This window comes from Macaca mulatta, chromosome 13 (assembly GCF_049350105.2).
Source record: "Macaca mulatta isolate MMU2019108-1 chromosome 13, T2T-MMU8v2.0, whole genome shotgun sequence".
In the NCBI taxonomy this organism is placed as follows: Eukaryota; Metazoa; Chordata; class Mammalia; order Primates; family Cercopithecidae; genus Macaca; species Macaca mulatta.
In genome coordinates this window covers 54,013,526-54,038,054 of record NC_133418.1, presented here as the reverse complement: position 1 = coordinate 54,038,054, position 24,529 = coordinate 54,013,526, and the positions used below count along the sequence as shown (strand labels likewise).

General features: G+C 48.3%; 1 protein-coding gene across 1 annotated transcript in view; it reads right to left on the bottom strand.

Moving 5' to 3' along the window:
- ADD2 (adducin 2) overlaps positions 1–24,529 on the bottom strand; it is a 106,955-nt gene that overhangs the window by 10,986 nt on the left and 71,440 nt on the right. Inside the window, 10 exon segments of the mRNA NM_001266617.1 lie at positions 1,599–1,746; positions 3,717–3,806; positions 4,686–4,805; positions 5,939–6,196; positions 10,547–10,723; positions 15,297–15,395; positions 18,077–18,220; positions 19,692–19,841; positions 23,009–23,089; positions 23,533–23,684. Of these exon segments, the coding sequence (NP_001253546.1) occupies positions 1,599–1,746; positions 3,717–3,806; positions 4,686–4,805; positions 5,939–6,196; positions 10,547–10,723; positions 15,297–15,395; positions 18,077–18,220; positions 19,692–19,841; positions 23,009–23,089; positions 23,533–23,684 (1,419 nt within the window).

Genomic DNA, 24,529 nt, shown 5'->3' with positions numbered 1-24,529 from the left:
TAAAAATTACTGTTTTCTATGTGGTCATCAATCCTTCTGGCTGATAATGAACCTTCTGGCTGAAGTTAGCTGCTCCCCCTAACCTTTTTAGATTTCTGCTACTTCCCTGGGAAGGCCAATGGGAGAGGGTGGAGTCATGTTTCCTTCATCGAAACACACCTACCAATATGTTACTCCAGATGTGGAGGACAACACTGCAGGAGAACTTGCACACGGCCGGACCAGAGCCTGGCTCTCATTCCTGTCCTGTCTCTGAAGAGAACCAGCCAGGAGCTTTATGTTGTGAGCACAGAGCACATCAACAGGTAAGAGGTGGACCCACAACCACCAACTCCCTTTATTTATTTTTTGCCGACTCCCCTTAAAAACACCCATGATTTCTTTGCATGTAACTATTGTTTAATTCATCAAATTTATATTTTCTGTCCAAGCAATCCCTAGGGATATAAAGTGCCATGTTCTTCTATTTGCTTTTCAGTAGGCACATTAGAGCTCCAAGCGAGCCAGCAAGGGATTTTTTGTTTTTGTTGTTGTTGTTTGAGACGGAGACTCCCTCTGTCACCCAGGCTGGAGTGCAGTGGTATGATCTCAGCTCACTGTAACCTCTGCCATCTGGGTTCAAGCAATTCTCCTGCCACAGCCTCCTGAGTGGCTGAGATTACAGGCGCGCACCACCATGCCTGGCTAATTTTTGTATTTTTAGTAGCGACGGGGTTTCACCATGTTGGCCAGACTGGTCTCGAACTCCTGACCTCAAGTGATCCACCCGCCTCAGCCTCCCAAAGTGCTGGGACTACAGGCCATGCCTGGCCAGCAAGGGTTTTTTTAAGTGCCTGCTTTGTGTCCAGGAAGGTGGCTGACTTGGGATGAGGAGGGGAGATGGTGGAAGACCCTGCCCTGAGGGCGTGACAGTCTAGCCCGGTGGACACAACCAAAAGCTGAATTATGTGTCTCAGACCCCAAGTGGTCAGGAAGCAAAGAGAAGGGGCAGCTCAATTTGGGTGGAATAGAGAGGGTGACAGGGTGGCCTTCCTAGCTGGAGAGGGGTTTGAGAGGAAGCCAGAAGTGTGGATGACTGACCAGGCTAGCCAGGAAGGGGAACCATGCCAGGAAGAGACAAAGGTAGGAACAAGGGCACATGAGCTACTGTGAGTGAATATTTGGGAGTCAACACGGAGAGATGGGCTTCACTCAAGATTCTGAAATAAAGGAGTGAGAAAAAGACATAAAGGTGTCAGCTGGTGGAGGGTTTTGATTGCCAGGCTAAAAGGCTTATACTAGACCTGGTGGGAAATAATAATGATGACTATGATCATTATTATAGCTAAAACTGATCTGGTGTTTACTGGCCTAAGCCATATTTCTAGGCACTTCTCTAAGCACATTACAAGTATTAACTCCTTTATGAGAGGGTCAAGTGACGTCATGAAGGAACCGAGTGACTGTCAGGAACAGAGCAATGAAGAGCATTTTTGCAATTAATGGAACTACGGTAGATATATTCTTTGATGATAAGCAGGAAGGTCCTCTCATGGTGGTCCTGAGCTCTCCCCTCCACCCTGGGGACTTAGAAGCAAGGGTGCCTCAGGGTCATTTACCATCAAGTTCTAGTTTCTTCCTCTCCACCTCTTTCTTGTACTCCTCCAACTCCTGGTCAGTGAGTTGGCTGAAGGGGTTGGGCACCGTCTCCTCTGAATCATCTTTGGTATCCTCGTCGCCCTTGGACATCAGCTGGCTCTCTGTAGACTGAAAGTTAACCACAGAGGGTGTGTCGCTCTCTGAACGCCGCAGTTGGGGCACAGGCCCCAGCTTCCTTTTAGATTCATGTGGCTGCAAGCGGTCTTGCTAGGGACAGCATGGCATGCAGCTCCTTGGAAACAGCTCAGGGCCTCGGGGTAGGGGTTGTTCATTCCTCCCCATTGCTACCTCACCCCTAGACCCAGATTTTTGCAACTGGCTGGATGAATATAGGGGGTCCACAGTCTGCCCCTGAAATAAAATCAAAGGATGCTCCCAAGCAGAAGGAAGACACACCTTTATTGCAATCCCTTCTATGGACACTTCCAAGCCATCACTATGCAAATACAGTTGGTGGCCCAAAGGCAGTCAGCCAAAGCCCAGCAAGCATAGCATTGGCTCAAGCAAGCTTCATGCCAGCCATTCCCCATCACTGCCCTCCCCGCCCGCCCCCACAGCAGTGCAAGCCACAACACACAGCATTAAGTTATATGCACAACACACAGCAGCTTCAGTGCTCTTAGTCCAAACTGTTAGTCCTGTTTCGCACACAGTCGTAAGTGACAAAAGGGCCAAGGTTCCTGAGTCTCAGATCTTCAACCTGCCTGTACCGCAGGTCCCTGCAGGGATAGTGGCAAAATCACTGGGTTTTGCCACCTCTGTGGGGCCCCTGGCTCCAAGGAGCTGACCAGCCGGCCCTTGCATAAGCTTCAGGAATTATTTGACCCCTCCAGCCCAAGATAGGGACTAAAATTCAGACTCCACAGCCCTTTCTCCTAATTTGGCATCCTCATCTTGGCCTTTGAGGACGCAGCACTCTGAAGCTGAGGAGCAAAGAGAGTGAAGCCAAAGGGAGGTGAGCCTAGAGCCTGCCAGTCCTCCCTGCCCTGGCCCGCCAGGTCTTCTGGCCCCTGGGCCCCTTCCAAAAGGGAGGCCACAGCAGGCCTAATGTAGGGAATCACGGAGTCAACCGAGAATCCAAGACCAAAAACCCAAGAAGAGGGACTCTGAGAAGAGCACTTGGTATACATGGCAGGGGAGATTTTTGTTTGTTTTTTAAGTTTTGCTTATTGTACTAAACTCTCACCTCCCCCCAGAACATGGCTATTTCTATCCTTGACCCTACGGGATGTTCAGTGTTCCCCATCTTGGCTGAGTTGGGGTTGAGGGGAGGAAGGTGTGATGATGCAACTTTCGCACTTCTCCTGCCAACGGGCACCCACCCTGTGGGCTGCAGTCTTGATCTGAAATCACTGCATCACCACAATTTGCCCTGTAGAGAGGAACATTTCCTGTATTTCCCCGAGTTTTACTGCTAAGGAAAATGTCATGTCCATTGCTACCTTGCAAGGAGCAGCGGTGATTTCAAACACATGCCAGAATTCTGAACTTCACCCATTTTGCTAAGCACTAGACAAAACACTGTTCTATCTCAAGCACAAAAACAATGACAATACTTTCTAACTCAATGTGGGTTTGTGTGGGCAATCTTGTCCCTTCCCATCCTATAGGAGCATAGGTCTTGTCTTCATGCCCCCTCTCTATGGGTACATGATCATTTTCCCAGAGCTCTGGCTGGATGACATCATACCAGGCACAGAGGTCAGAGACACTCAGGGCTGGGCACACCTGGGAGTCTCCAGCCCCAAGCCTGTGAGTCCCCACTTCATGGGGTAGTAAGGGAGGACAGAGTGGAGTTCCATGGCAGGAGGTACGGAAGCTGGCCGCATCACTCCTGTGGGCAGGCTGGGCTGCTGTTCCCCTGCCCAGTGCCCACCAGGGCCATCAGACATTGTCCTCCCTGGTCCTCACAGCACCCCTGTGAGGTGGGCCTCCATTCTGCAGCAAGAGCACCAGCACCCAAGATCACAGGGGAAGGTGGGTATGAGGACTCAAGGGTCCTGCAGCCCAGCCCCAGGCACAGAAGACCCCGAAGGCAAACATGTTTCCCCGCCAGTCAGGGGCAGCCTCTGCTGTACCGGGCTTCGGCTCTTCTCGGCAATGACACTCGCCAGGAGCTGGGACTGAGGTCCCGCAGACTTCACATCTTGTCGGTTTTGTTCTCGAATCTGTGTGGAAAGGGGAGAGGGAGAGTGAGCTGGCTGTTCGGGATCAGCGTGGAGTTTGGGAGGGGGCATACTGGTGTGCCTGGGTTCTGGAAAGGTCCTCCAGCGGTGTGGGAGCCTGTCTTCTATCATAATGCAATCCTTGCAGTCTAAGGGGGGGCCTCCAAGTCTGTTCTAGGGTGAATTAGCAATTTATGTAAAGCACCAGATTTTCATGAAACCAGAAGGACCTGTAAACTATGAAAAGTAAAATGAGGCATAGTTGATCCTAAGAAGCCCATGAGGAATTTGTTTTAAATACAGATTCTAGGCACCCACCCCCTCCCACCATTGAATCTGAATGTCTGGGGAGAGGGGAGAGGGAAGGAGGGTGGTAGAGGAGGGTGACCCAGGAATCTAAATTTTCAACAAGTGCTGTAGGGTATCCAGGCCCACACACTGCAACACTATCCTGTGAGTGATCTGACCTGTTAGAGGTGCCTGCTACAACTGCAGTTTTAAAGTAACATTAAAAATATACTCAAGTGAACTGTCAGGCAAAGGTCCGGAAACAAACACAGTGATCTTGAAATATTGCAAATAAACCAAAAGGAAAATGGTATAAAATTCATTAAAACTCAGTTTGTGGGCAGGCCTTTCAGACACAGCAGATGTGTAAACCAAGCCCCGCTCTAGGTAAAGGGTTACGGGACCACATGAGTACGGCGCTTAGCACGACACCTGGGCCATGGTCAGTCAATGGTAGTTTCCCTCTCCTGTGAGGCATGTGAGATTGTGAGATGTCAGCAAGTCAGGCACATCCTGGGAACTCAGCTCCCGTTTGCGGGACTTGAGACCCCCAATGTGGGAGAAGAAAGAGTGGGATAAACGGCCTCCACTTACCTTGTTCCTCATCTCCAGCACTTCCTGGGGGTCGGTATAGAGAGGCACAAATTGGTTTGGGTTTTCGATGCGAATCGGCATGCCACTGCTGGATTTCTCCACCTCGTCAGCCTTCATCCACTGTACAAACACAAGGCCATGGGGCTGAGGTGAGGGAACAGGCCCATGCATCCTCCCTGGTGGTCCACCCATGAGATCTGGGCCCAACGGCCTGCGTGGAAGGTCAGCAAGCCTACTCATAGACACTCTCTCTTCTTCGGCATCTTTGATGTCTGTCTCCAGGAGCAGAGAAGGGCAACAGATGACCCAGTTACCAATGAAGGCCCTCAGGCCAAAGGTCGGCTATAAAGAACGTCCAAGAGTCGGGGTCAGAACCTTGGGAAACAGCTTTGACACACAGGCAAACATTTGGGCTTCAGTATTAGGTAACTTGATTTGAGTTTGGAGAGCTTCATATTGTTTGTTTGTTTGTTTTTTGAGACGGAGTCTCCCTCTGTTGCCCAGGCTGGAGTGCAGTGGCGCGATCTTGGCTCACTGCAAGCTCCGCCTCCCGGGTTCATGTCATTCTCCTGCCTCAGCCTCCTGAATAGCTAGGACTACAGGTGCCCACCGCCACGCCCGGCTAATTTTTTTGTATTTTTAGTAGAGATGGGGTTTCACCGTGTTAGCCAGGATGGTCTCGATCTCCTGACCTCGTGATCTGCCTGCCTCAGCCTCCCAAAGTGCTGGGATTACAGGCATGAGCCACCGTGGAGAGCTTCATATTGTTTTATGAAGAGCTATTCTGTTTGGCTATTGGCTACTTTTATGTTAAAGAGAAATTGACAGCCTGTGGGTGGGGAGAGGGAGAGAAAAGGTAACTTCATAGAAGTGGCTGTGCAGCCCGCCTCCTGGACTTGCATCAGATCTGAAGTCCCAATGTTAAATGCTCCTCCCTTGAATTTCCCAGAAGCCCCCTGTGGATGTGGGAGAAAGAAACACAAACCAACTGGTTCTGCGTCATGTGCCTGGCCCAACTGCCTTCTGGAGAAATCTGCTCCTTAGATCCAAAAACTCAGGCAGAGGTCAAGGAGGAAGCGGTCAGGGGCTCAGTGGGCCTGAGCAGCTGCTCCCAGAGGCCAAATAGGAAGCCCAAAGAGGATGCTACTAACCTGGGGCAGGAGAGGTTTGTTCTGTTCCTGTTTTAAAGCTGCTTCATCCTGCAAATGCAGCCTGCCCCTCTCTGCCCGGGTGTGTCCTGGGCTCCCCCTTACCGTGGTCTTGGGTCGGGGGCTGCCCATGCTCCTCTGGACCTCATCAGCCACATTGACCCGCAGGTAGGTGTTGGGCGTGTTGAGCCAGCGGGTCTTCTCCTTCTGCTGCTTCTGGGCATGCTGTCGCAGGGCGGGCACTGGGGCACCATCCTCCTCAAACACGAAGGCTGTGACCGTGGCTGGAATCTCCACCTCACTTTTGTGTTTGGTTTTCTCTTGAACAAAGGGGTGGCGGTACGTGTAGCCCGTTCTGTAGCCCTAAAAAGGACAAAAACAGAACCACTTATGGGGTGAGAAAAAAGGCCTGTACATGCACATACACGCACACACACCTTTCCTTCCATCTGCTTAAAGGACTCTTCATGTAAACCCAAATCTCCATTAAACAATCTAGGCTTTCCACTCTTCTGGTATATTTCAGAACTGTTCCCTCTTCCTGGTCCCCTAACCCCTCTCTTTCTCTGCCCCAACAAGTCCTCTGATCTGGGCTGAGAAAATCCCTAGACCTTTGTGGACCAGACAGACAGAGCTCCTCATCCAAATAGAGCCATAGATTTCCTCTGGTCCAGTGGCTCCCAGCCCTGGCCGCACACTGGAATCACTGGGGGAGCTTCACACAAACACTGACGTCTGGGCCCTGATGCAGAGTTGCCCATTTAATCAGATCACAGCGTGGCCTGGGCTACAGGATCTTTAAAAACTTCCCAGATGATTTACCAGTCACCCCTCCTTTCCTTGACTCTGAAGCTTCTTAACAATTTCCTTCTAAGAACCCTGAAAGCAGACTCAAGAACATTCCTGTCTCCTAAGCAAGGCCACGTCCCTCAAAGCTGGAGCTGACTGCTTCTTGGAGAGAACAAACATTCTGGAATCCTGGCAGCTGTTGGAGCAATATTCAACTCTCCTTGTCTTCTTTTATTTTTAAATTAAAATGGCATTAAGGTATCTTTCTGATTATAAAGGAAACACAGATCCATGTAGAAAAATTAAGGGAAATAAAGAAATAAGGAAAAAACTGAATTTTATGCAAACTCCCACTCCAGAGACAACCACTAAAAACCTTTCCAGTCTTATCTCTATGCATACGCATGTGTGTCCATGTACGTTTGATACTAGTAAAATGATATTTCCAATTACATATAATGGCTACTTAACTATTTTCCTTTGTAAATTTGTTTATGTTCTCAGCCCATTTTTCTTTTTTTTTTTTTTTGGTTGAGATGGAGTCTCGCTCTGTCGCCCAGACTGGAGTGCAGTGGCCGGATCTTGGCTCACTGCAAGCTCTGCCTCCTGGGTTTATGCCATTCTCCTGCCTCAGCCTCCCGAGTAGCTGGGACTACAGGTGCCCGCCACCTCGCCCGGCTAGTTTTTTTGTATTTTTTTCAGTGGAGACGGGGTTTCACCGTGTTAGTCAGGATGGTCTCCATCTCCTGACCTCGTGATACGCCCGTCTTGGCCTCCCAAAGTGCTGGGATGACAGGCTTGAGCCACTGTGCCCGGCCTCAGCCCATTTTTCTATTGATGTTTCTCTTTTTCACATTGATTTGTAAGCTCTGTAAATTAAGAATATTAATTTTTTCACTATCATAGATGGTGAAAATATTTGCCTCCATACTTTGTCTTTTACCTTGTTTATGGCGGGGGAGTGGTTTATAGAAATGCACATTTTGAATTGTTTAATATCGTATCTATCAATATTTGTCATGATTGCAGACTTTTCTGCCGTGCTTGATAGGTCTTCCTTAACACAAGGGTATCAAAAACATAAATCTATGTTTTTTAATATCCCTATGAGTTCACTTTTTATGTTTACCATTTTGATAAACCAGGAATTTATCTTGTTGAAATAAATGAAGTAGCAATCTGCCTCAGTTTTCTTTCCCAGATGGCAAGTAGTCTATCTTTCCCCCACTGATTTATAAAGTGCCTGTTTTTCCTGTGTTAAATTCTCATATATTTTGGATCTATTTCTGGATTCTCTAAGCTGTTGCGTTGTTTTGCACATCCATTCTGCTAGTGCCATGCCATTTAGTTGCTAAAGTTTTATCACACTTTGTCATGGTGGAATTAGTATTCCTAATTACTTTTATTTTTGTAACATTGTCCTAGCCATCCTGAATTTCACATGGAAGGGCATTTTGTCAAGTCCTTGTATCTTCCCTCATTTTTGAAAGAAATCCATTGAGTTTACTGATTAATTTTGGGGAAGTAACGTCTTTACCCTATTGAAGCTTTCTAACCAAGAATAAATTATAGCTCTTCACTGACTTCGGGTTTTCTCTGATGTCTATTAATAAAGTTTTATGGTTTTAAAAAATGGATTCTGCTTTTTAATATTTTATGATTGTACTCCATTTGCAAATAGGATTATTTTCTCCCATTATTATATTTTCAAAGTAGTTAATGTTAAGACACAAAAACTTCTGATTTTTGTACATATTTGCATAATTGACCACCTTAAACTGAAATCACCTTTGCAAAATTATGACAGTAAGATAAGTAAGATATGACACGGCTGACTCTGTCTTGCTTCTAGCCTCACAAGCTGGCTGGCTTTGCCCATTCCTGGATGTGAGCCAAGCCAACTTCAGGAGAAATTTAGTTTATAGTGTAAACGATGACAGCCCTTCCCAAAAACTAAATTGCCCTTGTAAAACTAATGAAAGACCACCAAGTTAGGAAGAGGAAAGGGGCCTGAATTTTCTAAGATGTAGGCATAGTTAAATAATTACCAGCCATTATTCCAGAGGTCACACGATTTACAACTTCCCCAGTTACTCCTGTAAATAATATCACTATTGTAGAACCTAAGATTGGCCTTTGGAGATATCTTTTCAGGCTTTTGCATTTCTGACAACTGGGACTCGGTCAGTCCTGTGGCCCCACCCATAGGCAGACTCAGTGCACAAGCACCATATTCCACACTCCTATAACTGTATCCCCAACCAATCAGCAGTACCCATACCTTAGCCCTCTACCCACTAAACTATCTTTGAATCTTCCTGGCACAGTGGCTCACACCTGTAATTTCAGCACCTTGGGAGGCTGAGACAGGTGGATCACTTGACCCCAAGAGTTTAAGACCAGGAATCTTTGAAAAACCCCCTTTGAAAAATCCCTAACCTCTGAGGCTTCAGTGAGATTGATTTGAGTCTATCTCCTGCATGGTGTGGCCAGGCTCGCATCAGTTAAACTCTTTCTTTACTGTAATGCCATGGTCTCTGTGAAATGATTTTGCTTGTGTAATGGGCAGGAAGAACCCATCAGGTGGTTATAAAAGTATTCTCATTATTTCTAATATTTTTTTCAGTTGATTTTTTTTTGGACTTTATAAGCATGTAACCACATTATCTGTAAATAATAATTTCCTTTCCTTTAAAAGATTTATACCTCTTTTTTTTTTTTTTCTTGAGACGGAGTCTCGCTCTGCTGCCCAGGCTGGAGTGCAGTGGTGCGATTTCAGCTCACTGCAAGCTCCGCCTCCCGGGTTCACGCCATTATCCTGCCTCAGCCTCCCTAGTAGCTGGGACTACAGGTGCCCACCACCACGCCCGGCTAATTTTTTGTATTTTTAGTAGAGACAGGGTTTCACCATGTTAGCCAGGATAGTCTTGATCTCCTGACCTCGTGATCCACCCGCCTCAGCCTCCCAAAGTGCTGGGATTACAGGCGTGAAAATATTTATACCTCTTGGCCGGGCGCGGTGGCTCAAGCCTGTAATCCCAGCACTTTGGGAGGCCGAGACGGGCGGATCACGAGGTCAGGAGATCGAGACCATCCTGGCTAACTCGGTGAAACCCCGTCTCTACTAAAAAAATACAAAAAACTAGCCGGGCGAGATGGCGGGCGCCTGTAGTCCCAGCTACTTGGGGGGCTGAGGCAGGAGAATGGCGTGAACCCAGGAGGCGGAGCTTGCAGTGAGCTGAGATCCGGCCACTGCACTCCAGCCTGGGCCACAGAGCCAGACTCCGTCTCAAAAAAAAAAAAAAAAAAAAAAAAAAAAAAAAAGAAAATATTTATACCTCTTATGCTTTTTTGTTTTTTGAGATGGAGTCTCACTCTGTCACCCGGACTAGAGTGCAGTGGCACAATCTCAGCTCACTGCAACCTTCACCTCCCGGGTTCAAGCAATTCTCCTGCCTCAGCCTCCCGAGCAGCTGGGACTACAGGTGTGTGCCACCAAGCCCAGCTAATTTTTTGTTTTTTTGTTTTTTTTTTTTTTCTTTAGTAGGGCCGGGGTTTCACTGCATTAGTCAGGCTGGTCTCAATCTCCTGACCTCATGATCTGCCTGCCTCGGCCTCCCAAAGTGCTGGGATTACAGGTGTGAGCCACTGCGCCCGGCCTAGACTACAACTTTTCATAGAGGACTCTGCAGATATGACAACATCCACAGCACTTAGTTGGTGGTGGCAAAGTCCACAGTTTACAAAAATTCAACTACTATTAGAATAACCACACATTCTAAATCAAATTTCCCATCAACGAGGCTTCAACAACCTAACTGTGATGCTGGCCGTTCTTGTGCCCACCCGATGCCTTGTAATTCCTAGTTCCAGGGGGCTAAGCCTCAATGGACTGGTCTGGAAGGGCAATGTCAGCAGACTCACCAGGTTGTCCAGCATCCTCATGAGGGCCTCAAACTCGTGCTCCCCCAGTCGGCTCTTCTGCATAGGCCCAAAGGTGCTCCCGGCCCACTGCACAGAGCCCACCTCGTGGGGCCGGTGCTTCTCCTGCTCCAGGAGGATGAGGTTCTCCACTCCCCCGGCACTGGACAGAGCCGACACCTGTAGCAAAGAGCAGAGAGCCCTCAGCCCATGTGCACACGAGTACCTTGCACTTACGTATGCTCCTATATGTGATGAGAGAGTGGGGAGTCACAGAGGAGAACTTAGAGGCCAAACTGAGAAAGAGCCACCCACATTTGATAGGCATGCACCCATTTCCAAGAAAAGAGCTATTAGTTTATTTCCTGATGCCAGTTCTTAGAGATTATAAAGAATGAAATAGCAAGCGTTAAACCTTAAGACTCAAACAAAACAGAGGACTTAAAGTTACCTGGGATACAGATTAACCTAGAATTGTGATTATATCTAGGGAGGGAGGGAAGATGAGACTGGAAAGGACTTCAAAGGGGACTTCAGTTCTTGTTTGTAGTATTTTGTTTCTTCAAGATTTGAAGCCAGAGGTTATGAATATGTTTGATCTGAGTGGTAAGTATGGGTGTCTATTATGTTAGTCTCTGCATTTTTCTGTATGTTTGAAATATCTCCGATGTTTTTTATTTTTATTTTGAGACAGGGTCTCTGTTGCCCAGGCTGGAGGGCAGTGTCACAATCTCAGCTCACTGCAGCCTTAACCTTCCAGGCTTAAGTTATCCTCTCACCTCAGCCTCCTGAGTAGCTGGGACTACAGATGTACACCACCACACCCAGCTAATTTTTGTATTTTTAGTAGAGATGGGGTCTTGCCCTGTTGCCCAGGCTGGTCTCGAACCCCTGGGCTCAAGCAATCTACCTGCCTTGGCCTCCCAATGTGCTGAGATTACAGGCATGAACCACCATGGCTGACCTCTCCTATATTTTTTAAAAGTCACCTGAAAGAAATAGGCTGGCTCCCAAGCCAATGAAATTTATTTGTAACCTCATGGGATGAATTCACAGGTCCAAAGGAAGAATACATTCTCCACAATGGGGTTAGTCAGTCAAGGAAGCCCAGAAAAAGGAGACAGATAAAATGCCTACAGCCAAGCGCTGTGCAGGGGTGAGAGTTCTCACTCATGGACTTAGATTGTCTGTCCCATTGTCAAGGCTACATGGGGAGGGCAATGCAAGTGGTTGTAGGCAATGGACTCTGAGTATTAGGATAAGAGGTGTGTGTATACAGTAGGCAATTTTAGAATGATCCTAAAAAACACTCATTAATCTAACAAATCCTCTTATTTTTTTAATTCCATGCTCATCTAATGGTACATTCTATTTACCCTCATGTATCTACTACTCAGATATAATTGGTTAGGGTCTGGCTTCCTGGATGATAAATCCAGCTACATAAAGGGACAGTGGCTTGTGAATATTCCAGGTGGTGAGACAGGTGTTTTGCACTGCACATTATTATGTTAGCATTCCGAATAAGATATGATATCCCATGTTAGCCTGCTTGTTATGGGAAACTGCTTTAATTACACAAACTTTCAGTACTTTTATGACAGTTACTTTTTACTGGAAATGAAAAAATCCAGTTTAACCTGCTGACAAATACAGGTCTATGAACCCAAGAGGATCAGGGACAGACCTTAGAGTGTGTTAAATTCATCATTTAACAAATGCCCCTGTGCTACTTCTCTGAGGTCAGCCAGACAGCCTTCCCAGGTGACCCCTGTCACCCTGTGAAGAGAAGGAAGCAAGAATATTATCTACGCCCTTCTCATCCAAGCCATGCGTCTAGCGGAGGACAGACAGACCTCTCCCACTGCCCCTCACAGCCTGGTGAGGCAGCACTTCTCCAGGTAATGTTTAAGGGCACGGACCTAGGCACCAGGCTGCCTGGGTTTGAATCCTGGCTCTGCCACTTACCAACTATGTGACTTTTAGCAGCTATTTACCATCTGTGTGCCTCAGTTTCCTCTAAAATGAAAATAGCAGTACCTACCTTATGAGAAGTCTTTAAGGTAATACATCTAAAGCACTTAGTGTAGCACCTGGTACATATGGGGTGCCATATAAATGTTCTGATGAATGAATTTTGAGAAGCGCTATTCCCTGGGGACCCATACTTAACGGAGAAGAAGAGAGGGAGAGACTGCCCACAACCTTGTAAGAGCTGCCTCCTCCCACCTCCCTCTTCCTCCCCCGGTTTCCATGGTGATGGGTAGCAGATGGAAAAGAACTGCCTGAGCTTCTTCCCATCTGCCTGTCGGCAGAGCAGGGAGCTGCCATTCTCAGTGGGGGATGACCCAGTTTCCCGGAACCCCAAATTGATGGGGAGCAGAGAGAACACCATCCCCAGGAGAAATAAATAGGCTCTCAGCCTTGAACTGCTAACATGACCATAGCCACGTTCGCTTGTTTGCCAAGGTCACCAAGGGAGAAAACTTGGCCCACAATGGAAACAGAGCTTCAGTGCTGGCCGCTTCACCCAAAAATGACCTGGCCAGGGCTGTGCTCCCAGCGGCACCTGCAGTCACTGTTACCTAGGCTCTTCATGCCCTGATCCGCCCACGCCTCCTCTAGGTTTTCCTGCTTTTTTCTTCCACATCTTCCAGCTCTATTCCCGCCTCTAGAAGCCTCTCTGCTCTACCAGCAGGGAGGAAAAAAAAGGTCACTGGAGCTTTCCCGGGGCTATCCGTCTGCATTGCCTGAGGTCCTGTAACAAGGTCTCAGCAAACCAGTCCTGAAAAGAAAGTGACAGCAACTGGGGGAGTGGGGCTGTGAGGTACAGAAGCCCGCAGTTCTGCCCTTTACACTGTCCAGAAACTGTTTCTGGGGGCCTGCACCCTGGGAGAGGCGTACTTTACCATGTGGGGTGGTGCGACACGTGGGCATCCCTCTCCATTCATTTTTAGGGCTGAGCTATCTTTGCAGAGATGATGTTTTTACAGGAGATATTTTCTTATTGAAGACTCTTCTCCCGAAGGAAGATAGGGAGCTCTTAAGAGTTCAGATGTGGGAAAGGGAGAGTAGCTTCCCTGTATCCCAGAGGCTCCACCAGATTCTTCCACCAGTCAGTGGTCAGAGCTCAGGGCCAGAATCTTTGGTTGGGCAGCAGGCGGGGGCACCACATCACATCAGAAAGGCACCAGCTGGGTCTGTGTCCACCTGCTCCTGTTCTGACCACTGCCTCTAACACTTCCTCATCATTATCTTCACAGCTGTCCTCACCACATATCCTCTAAAAATGACTGAAAAGGTCCCACTGCAGAGCCTCCACCAGTGACGTTTCCAGGCAGATCTCAATCTCCCCAGAGTACCTCCAAGAGAAAGACCTCTTCCTCTGGGTGGTGCTCTGCCTAGGCCGGCCAGGAGAGGGCGGACAGGACACCAAGGGGTTGGGCGAAGAGCTGACTCATCCAGGAGCAACGGGCCTCTATATGTCAGTTGAGTCCTAAAAATATCATCAGCAACACCCCTCTTTGCGTCCTCACAGCAACTCGCTGGGCCCCACGTCTACAGTTGAGGAGACAGAGGCTCAAGCAAGGCAAGTCCTCTATCCAAGGGCACACAGCCCAGAGTGGGGAGAATGGAGCCCAGTCAGCCTGGTCTGGTTAATAAGGTCTTTTCAGGGTTGTGCAAGGCCCCCTACCTGCTCCTGACCAACTTGCCACATTGAAAAGTGTGTGGTTGGCTTATCCAACACCACCTTGTTGTCTATACAACTACAGGTTTGTGGCCGGGCGTGGTGGCTCACGCCTGTAATCCCAGCACTTTGGGAGGCCGAGGCAGGTGGATCACGAGGTCAGGAGATCAAGACCATCCTGGTCAACACGGTGAAACCCCGTCTCTACTAAAAATACAAAAAATTAGCCGGGCCTGGTGGCAGATGCCTGTAGTCCCAGCTACTAGGGAGGCTGAGGCAGGAGAACGGGGTGAACCCGGGAGGTGGAGCTTGTAGTGAGCCAAGATCGTGCTACTGCACTCCAGCCTGAGTGACAGAGCGAAACTACGTCTCAAAAACAAAAACAAAAACAAAAAAAACCAAAACAAAAAACAACTACAGGTTTGTCTGTTTTCCTACTGCTTCTCCACCAACTCCTCTAAGGGGTTCCCTGATCACTGACACGCCTGTCATCTCCATTCCTTCCCAGTTAGGGATTCCATGACAGCTTCCTGGACATCATTTGGGGTTGCCCTGGCTATTAAGGCTGCCACATCAACACTCCGATTGGCCTGCTTTCCGCTTCTCTTTCTGGACTTGACCATGTTCCTGGCCTTTGCGAACCAACCCCCTCCCCTCAAAAAAAAAAAAAAAAAAAACCTATCTGTGTGTCCGTTGGGCATAGGTGCAAACAGGCTATACCCCATGTAACATATGAGCATGGTAAAAAATTTCTATGCCTTATTACAGTTTCTCCCACTGTCCAGTTGATGAGCCCAGGCAGCTCCCCAGACTGGGCACTGACTCCCAAGAAGTGGGTATTTATTGGTTGTTGGACAATGCTGATACATTTTTCAAAGCCACAGAACTAATCCTAAGTGTGAAACTTCAGGATAAGGTGGTGCCAAGGCAGAGAAATAGGGCAAGGCCTTTAGAAGGCTGGCATCAAAAGACTCCCTGAATCACAGCCAACAGGGTCACCACATATGCCCACAGGCCCCTGTCAGAGCTCACTCCTGGGCCCACTTCCCAGGAGAATGTGCTCACCTGTATCTCACATGCAGCCTGCAGGTGAAAGATCTTGTAAAATGCTTCCTCTACGGTGTCACCCAGAGCAACCACTCCATGGTTTCTTAGCACCAGGATCTGTAGAGGAATAAACAGTCAATTAAAACCTTAAGTCTTCTAAACTTTAGTTAAGAGGGAGAGGTTTTTCATTTTATTTAGATCAACTTCCACAACCAATCCCAGGGCCCCTTCTCCCAACTCCTTGTTTATGTTCTCTAATCAAATACCCGAAAGCTACCCGATATGGGATTTTAACTCAAAGCATCTACCCTGAGAAACTGAAAAGGCATTTTAAAACTGGGACTAAATAGCTTGATCAATTTCTTTAGGCAAAGCCTGGGTTTTTAGGCATTTTAAAAATTGAAATTGAAAAGGCATTTTAAAACAGACTAAATAGCTTGGTCATTTCTTTAGGCAATGCTTGGGTTTTTAGGCCTTAGAAAGCTTAGAAGTTTGAAAAACTGGTGTGCGTATTAAAGTGAACAAAATTATTTGTTGTCCAATACAAAGTTCCCACCTCAAAAGCCATCTCTTGCTCCTGTGACTTAGTCGATGTGGGAGTCAAAGCCCCAGGGGGCAGTTCTCTGAGCGGTGGCCCTGCAGAAACAGGTGAGCCACATCACCGCTCTGGGCCTTAGGTTTCTGCACCATAAACTCAATGAGGCCCTGTCAGCTCTGAGATCTCACAGCTCTAGAAAGAGGCCACAGTGACCTTCTAATCTAACTCATGGGTTTTACAGAGAAGAAAATAAAAGCCTGAAAAGACTAAAAGTCTCAGGCGGGTGTGGTGGGTCACACCTGTAATCCTAGCACTTTGGGAGGCTAAGGTGGGCGGATCACTTGAGGTCAGGAGTTCGAGACCAGCCTGGCCAACATGGTGAAACCCCATCTCTACTAAAAATACAAAAACCTAAAAATTAGCTGGGTGTGATGATGCCTGCCTGTAGTCCCAGCTACTCGGGAAGGTGAGGTGGGAGGATCACTTGAACCTGGGAGGTGGAGGCTGCAGTGAGCCAAGATCGCATCATTTGCACCCTAGTCAGTGACAGCAAAACTCCATCTCAAGAAAAAAAAAAAAAAAAAAAACTGAAAGTCTCTTAGCTAATTAGGGGAAGCATCTGAACTAGAAGCCAGGGGTTCTCACTATTAGTGCAATGTTTTAGACTCAGTCAGGGAAAGGTAGGTAAAAGTCGGGGAACCCAAAATGAATTTGTACCAAGAGCACAACTCCCTAAAGTCCAACTGCGTCTTCCCTGCCAGAAACTTTTCTTCGTTGGTTTTACTCTCAAGAACTCTCTGGAATGAGATGACACCAGCCTGGGAGCTGGGACACAGATCCATGTGTCAGATCTGTCTCCAGGCAGAGCCTGGGCTGAAGCCTCGTGGCTCTCAACATCACATCCTCTCTTGTTGAAAACAGCTGGTATTTTTTCCTCTGAAGTGCCAGAGAAACAGAAAGAGACGATGACTGTGGCCCACAAAAAGTACTACAAACAATGAATACCCCATCTCTCAAATTCTTGTAGCACTTCGTAGATGTGAACATTTCATCCCTCTCCCCACACTCTAAATAACGCTCTGGAGGACGTCAGAAGACAGAGGCGGGATGCCTCACTGTGTTAGAGAAGACAGGGACTCGTGGGAAATGACTCGGGCAGTGCATTCCTTGCCAGGACAGTGGCAAAGCACCCATCAACCCAGACTAGCTCCATGGCTGTGCCATACTGAGCTAACCACCCCCAATTATGTGCTGTTATAAAACTGGGCTCAAGAGTTCAGTCAAGCAACAATAAGATTCCATTTTTCTCTTGCAAGTTGGTGGAAAAATAAAGGCAACAACACTCAAGTTTGGGGAGACTGCAGGGAAGTGGCACTCTCATATCCTAGACATGGGGTGGGACAGTGAACAAACCATGTGAGGCAATTTGGCGACATGAAGTAAGAGTTCTAGCCCGTGCAGCCCTAGGAACTTGTCCTAAGAAACTCATCCCAAGCTCACACAAAGATTTAGCTGAGAGGATTTTCATCAATGTGTTGTTTTTATAAAGAAAAAACTCAGAAAGAAAAAAATCTTTTTTTTTTTTTTTTTAGACGGGGTCTAACTCTGTTGCCAAGGCTGGAATATAGCAGTGTGATCACAGCTCACTGCAGCCTTCACCTTCTGGGGTCAATCAATCCTCCCACCTCAGCCTCCTAAGTAGCTGGGACCACAGGTGCATACCACAAAGCCTCACTCATTTTTGTATTTTTTGTTGAGACAGGGTTTGGCCATGTTGCACAGGCTTGTCTTGAACTCCTAGGCTCAGGTGATCCACCCGCCTTGGCCTCCCAAAGTGTTGGGATTACAGGTGTGAGCCCTGAACCTAGCTGGAAAATACCTTCTCATCTTCAACCACAGAAGAGTATTCAGGTAAAGTATAGCACAACTATTCACATAATGAAGTCTGTGAGTAGTTGTACTATAATTTAATTAAATTTAATAATTTAAAATGGTGTTAGAGAAAATATTTAATAACATACCCAGGTAATTACTATATATTGCTGAGGGAAAAACAACTTATTTTATGATCCTAGTTTTGCAAATATAAATTTGAATATATTTGGGGTGCACAGCAAAATCTCAGGGTAGTGGGATAGGGAGATCTTTCTTTTTTTCCCCCCTCTCTTCCTCCCTTATTGTCCAATGAACACGTCACTTTTGTGATGATGGCTTTTGATAATGCCACTCCAGATTATTGTCCCAGAAGAGCTAAGCTAACCTTGCAGGTGGGTCCAAGGCACTTCTGCAGGTTGATCCGATCGGCTTCCTGCTCCATTTCCCCATTGAAGTCATAATAGGCCATGTCCCCCACCAGCAGGGCGTTGTGGGAGACAGGCAGGAGGCCCCACTTCATGGCCGACACCTTAGAGAGACAATGGCGTGGTTAGCACCTGCAGCCCTCCCAGCCCTTTCCTCAGAGCAGCACGGTCCAGCTCCACTCTGGGGGCTGGTGAAGGGTGAGGGTGGGGAGGAGGCACAAGAAAGGCCTGGGCTCCTCCACCACCTGGCTTGGGTGTGCTGTCACGTGGCTTGCTCTAGCATCTTTCCATCACTGCTTTCACAGCAGCCACGTCAACATATCACCTTTTAGAACTGCTAGAAAGAATGCACTCCAGAGACCTATTGCTGCCCCTCCCACTTCCCCTGCCTCACACAGCTTTGCTTTTGTCATATAACTCTGGGAAGGGGTAGGCTGTGGTGGAGTTTGCACCAGGCTAGGGTAAGCAGAGCCCAGATCTCTTGGGGTAGGCTGGAGACCCTCAGCTTTGGTTTCAGTGCAGACAAGATCATGACTTTTGACAAAGAGAGAGGCCCACTGAAAAGTCCCATGTTAAAAGGAATGAAATTATTAGCTACCCAATACAAAGGTCCCACCTCAAAAGCAATCTCTTGTTCCTGGGACTGGGATAATACAAGTGCTGGGGACCAGGGTTGAAACACAGGTTGTAACCCATTGCCCCACCACTTATTAAATGTGAGCTGCTCATGGTGGATAGAGTGTGCAATATTTTTTTTTTTAAGCAAGGAGCATGGAGGGGTTTAGAAGAACCCTTGCCCTCCTTCACTCATTCTGCCCTGACTCAGCCCTGAGCTCTGCAAAGATGCATACTTGGCACAAATACATCTTCACATCTTAGTCCAAATTCTGGAAGGTCTGAGTGCTCATAACCAGTGTACTTTGCTGAGAAAACGGGCTGATAACAAGTCAGCCTACTCTGTCCCTGTAGGTGTGTGGCCTAAGGGTCAGCAGGGTAGGGTGGGGTTCGGGGGGAGTGCCCAGAACTGGTTGTCTGCCGTCTTTCTAAGTGACATCGCAGTGCCTTAGGCACACATGGAGAAATGACCGGGGGGGACAACCTGCTCCTTGAGGCTCTTCTTTCTATTCCCTCTCAGTTTTGTTTGCAATGTCCCCTACTCTCAGCCTACGCTGAGCTATGGGAAAGTGGACACAGTCCAGGTTCCCACCAACTGGTTGTCCTCTGTCAATATATCTCCTCACCAGAGCCTGGCTTCGTGGGGGCAGGCCCCACCCCTTGGTCCAACAGGACTGACCTGAGTAGAAACTTAGAAGGCACTGTCCCCTGGGCAAGGGGTCCCAGCTTGTGTATGCAGCAGGGTGGGGACACAATGGAACAGACATTCCACGTCTTCACGTTATGCTATGACTTTAGTAGTCAGAAAGGGGGAGAGGCTGGGCGTTTCCACGTTGGGAGGTCTCTCGCTTCACCTTGGCCTGAGTTCTAGATCTTTCCAGACTGTTTAAAGTGACGAGATTGCTACAACCTCGGCTGCCTTATGTCTTTCCCTGGGTGGCTGAGAAGGAGCCCACTCACCGCTGCTGTGGCCGGTGTGTGCAGGTGGATGATGCAGCGCACGTCGGGCCTGGCTGCATAGATGGCCGAGTGCAGACAGAAGCCCGTGGTGTCCACTGGGAAGCAGCTGCTGCCCTTCTCCACCACCTCTCCCAGAATGTTCACCTTAATCTGCGCCAGGGAAGAAGAGAGACTTATGGCAACAGGGTGGCGGAGGCCCCTCACTCCTCTCCCAGCTGGTGGGCCCAGCATGTGCCACCCACCTATCTTCACACATTCCAAACACCATGAGCAATGATGGACTTGGTGTTGGAAGAAAACAAACCAGTTCCTGCCCTCAGTGAGCGCATAGTCTAACAGGAACACAGACGATTGTAATTCAGCAGAAGAAATGCGAGAGCAGAGTTTCTCAGGTTTGACTGTGCATGAGAATCACCCAAAGCCCAGTCAAATGCAGGTTCTGATTCAGAGGCTGAGAGGGGCCTGAGAGCCTGCATTTCTAACAAGTTCTCAAGTGATCCACAGACCACACATGTGGTAGCAAAGTGCTAGAAAAGAGTCATGCACAGAATTCTCTAGACAGAGACAGGGGGAGTCTTTCATCCCAGCAGAGCATCTGAGAGGCCTTCCAGGGGGAGTAATGTCTACATTGAGCCCTTTCTCAATAAGGCGCAAAGAGGCTGCGGCTGCTTTACCAATGACAGCTCTAGCCTCACTCTGCGCCCTCACTCCCCTGCCTCCTGGATAAAAAGCAGTAAAATATTTAATCACAGAATTTCCCATGTCCTGAAAGCCCACAATCCAAGGTAAACAGAACTCTCTCTCAAATCACCCAGCACAAATCCAAATCCTGAAGCCAGCCCCTCCCAGTGCACTCTCACTGAACACCTCCCCAGCTTCCCAGAGTGCAATCTCCCGGCAGCTAGGAGTTAACCTAACTTCACTGACTGCAGTTGTTCCCTGGACCTGTTAACAAGTCAGATGATAGTCTCTAAAACTCACCACAAATTTAGCCCTTAAAACTGAGGCAGCCATGACATTCTGAATGTGGCACACAGAGCAGTTCCTCAAATTGCCCATCACTCCCACTCCAGAAAGCCCAGGCAGACAAGATGGGCATCAAAGCAGGGAGACCGACACTAATGTGGGCGGAGGGATGTGCTGCTGGCGTTTGCTTATACAGAAGCATCAGGAAGATGTTCAACAAATCTTCACTTACAATATCCTATTTTAAGTGAATCTCACAGACGTCAAGGCAGCATGACCCCTAAAAGCTGCAGCAACTCTCCCACCTCAGGTATTTAAACCCGAGTATGGAGTGCTGGCCTCCAGTTTCCTTTAGCCCAGCTCCCCTACTTCCTCGGACATGTGGCCTGTTTAGAATTCCCTCTCTCAGATGATCTCTCTCTGATCTTACATATTTTATATCTCATCATTGGATGTGTGATCTGTTGTCACTCAAGAATCTCCACAGCCTAATACAACAGCCACCCTCCCATATAGTGCCTTTGTACAAATAGGAAAGCAGGTACTCCTTCTTGAGGACAGCCCAGGGACATAGGGCTTGATGTGTGGGTATTGCCTTTGTGCAAATTCAAAACAGAAGCCCAATGCTAGGACACACTTAGTGAGTGGAGTACAGGTTGGATTTCACTCTCTCTTCTCTTATTAGCCAGGCTCCCTTGTGCAGTGCACAAACTGTACAACCACACACAGCAGCCCTACGTCTACACACGCTCCATAAACATCTCTTGCCCATGCCTCAAACCTGTATCTCTAGCCTGCATCTCTTCTGAACCTAGAATAACCAAATGCCAACTGACATCTCTTGAATGTCCCACCAGCTCCTCAAATTCAATTCCATACTCCCAACCCAACTGATCACCAGGCCTACTAAGCACAGAAGCCTGGAATTTCCTTCCCAGCTTGCTGTAATAACCCCACCTAGGTGTCAGTTGGCCTCCACACAGCTTTCAGAGTGATCTTTCTACAATAGAAACCTGCTTGCATTACTCCCCTGCTTGCACTTCAGTGGCTCTGCGTGTCCAGCAGAATAAAGCCAAAACACCATAACAAGATCTTCCATGCCATTTATCACCTGGACCCTATCCCCTTCCAAGATCACCTCCAGATACTGAACACTTGAGTCAGACTCGGCCACTCACCTGTCCTCCCAAATGCATGCACAGGGCTCTTATATGCACCTGGGCTTGATGCATGCTGCACTCCTGCTGAGGACAGAGTCACCTCCGCCAAACCTCTCCTTACCACCATGGTCTAAGTCTGCTTACCCCACTGGTTCACATCCCACTGACTCCACTCCTGTACCATGGTTTCAGCTAGAAGCCTCCTCCCTCATTCCCTCCTCCTCCTACAGCTCCTGGTGGGGTAGGGTGCCCCTTTCCAGGCTCCCCAAGCTTCCTTCACCTCTACTGGAACACTCTCTACCCTGAGCTTAAATAGCTGATTACCTCGCCTCTCTCCTCCAACCAGACCATGAACACGTTACAGACAGAGCCTGTGTCATCCTTGTCTCTGTGGTTCCAGCTCTGACTTGGCCATCACCTCCTTGGGTAGCCTTGTGCACGTTGCTTACCCTCCCTGGGCACCAGTTTCCGTTCCTGCCTCTCAAGTGGCCTTGGCCATGGTAGAAGTCCTACCCTACCTAGATATTCTATGACTTGCTGAGCCTGGACTTTTGACTGAGTAGCTGGGCTCTACACCTAAGCATGTCTCAAGCCTGGCAGAGGCCCCCAAGGTGGTATCCTCCTCTCCGAGGTACATGGCACAGCAGCCGCAGCCCATGTATCTGAGAAGGATTGGGCCTTTTCTGCTTCTAAGACAGTCCTTTCTACACTTTCCTCCTCCCATCCAGAAATATTTCCTGAACTAAAGTAACTTTTGAAAGCCTCTACCTCATCTAAAAGGAGCAACACTGAAAGGGGACCCAGAAGCATCTCTAATGGTGCCAGTGCTGGACAAATCTCGTGCTGCTTTGGTTCTTACTCTAATGTACCCCCTATCCAGAAAGGCCCCCCACTCCCAACTATTGCGGTCTAATCCCAGGCGTAGCCATCCCATGAGTCTGCTGAGAGGATGCCAGGCCCATCTCTGCTCCCTCCTCCCTCTCACTGCACTTGCCGCCTCCTCCTGGCAATTGGTCTCTTGGTCGCATCATGCTCTGGCACTTAGTTTGTTCCATGTGTCTTCTCTGCCCTACCAGATTGTGAGCTCCACAGCGCAATAGTGACCAATTTGGAGATGACCTAGCACTGTGGGAACAGACAGAGTGCTGTCATTTCAATAAGGAGTGGGCAGTGATGCTGGACTGTACTCACCAGGCTGGACGCTGTGACTTCACTGCAAGAAACTCCCTTAGGGCTGATCAGGAAGTGGTCCTGCTCCTTGCTGACTCTCAACTGGAGGAAAGACACACGTTCTCAGGAGGCAAGGAGGGAGAGGGGACATTTCCAAGGACACTGTGCTTGAATCCCCTCTTCCCCTGAATCCACTGCACCCAAGTCTTCCTCTAATGAACTCTTATCTCTCCCCCTAGCCATGAGAGATAAAAAGGACTCAGCCTTTATTTGGAGCAGGGGAAAGGGAGCTACAAAAGGAAACTTACTATGATCAAGGGTAACTCTAGTATACGATCCAGGAGTTCCTTCCCATCCAAAGAAGTGCCCGCTGGGCAGGCTGCCTTATCAATGACCACAGTGGCTAAAAACCTCGGCAGGGCTCAGTGCATTTTGGCCAAAGGTCACCAGCAGTGCCATGGCCATGCCAAGGGTCAGGAGTTCTCCCTTTGAGTTTTGTGGGACCACACGCGGTGCCCCACCCAACTCCAGGGTGTTCTGCTCACCGTGACATAGGTGTCGCTCAGCTGGGCCCAGCCATAGAGGTCCAGGAGTCGGTAGACACTGCTGATCTTGCACCGCATGAGCCGCTCCCCTTTGGCCAGGTTCAGGGAGTCAGCGGTGTGGAGGTCATTAATGGGTGTCATCATGGAGACATCTGCAGGAACAGTGCAGTTCTCTCAGGGCCAGGGCCCATCTGCCCTCCCCTTCCTTGCTCCAGTGTTCTCCAAATTCTCACTGGCACTAAAACTGCACAGGAGACTTCCCCAGGCAGGGAATTAAACATTCTTTGACCCTTACCTGGGGAAGGAGTCCACAAAATTGACATTTGTGCCCAATAAAGTCTGCTCATTCAGATAAGCTTTTGCTCAAAAATCATGGCAAGTCTCAAGGCCACAGAATGAAGGGTTCTGGAAATGCCGCACAGGTTCTGGGAATGCCAAGCTTACCATAAACTCTGAAGATGGGCACTGAATCAAAGCAAGAGTAAATCTGAGTGGAAACAGGGGTATATTTCATCAGTTATTATTAATGAAGAAGTTACTAGTCATTAAACCAGCTATTACATTGTTTTTAACGACACCATGTAATAACATTTTCTGTGATTTAGAAACAGGGAAAATAGAAAGCCAGATCAGGGATGGGTGCGGTGGCTCCCAGCATTTTGGGAGGTCAAGGCCGGCGGATCACAAGGTCAAGAGATCGAGACCATCCTGGCCAACACAGTCGAACCCCGTCTCTACTAAAAATACAAAAATTAGCTAGGCGTGGTGGCACATGCCTGTAATCCCAGCTACTCAGGAGGCTGAGGCAGGAGAATCGCTTGAACCTGGGAGGTGGAGGTTGCAGTGCACCACTGCATACCAGCCTGGGGACAGAGTAAGACTCCATCTCAAAAAAAAAAAAAAAAAAAAAAAAAAGAAAGCCAGATCAGCCTGGAAGTAACTTCTTCAAGTTTTTCTAAAAAGTCATAAACTTCTGGAAGTGGGTGCAGCTGTGGCT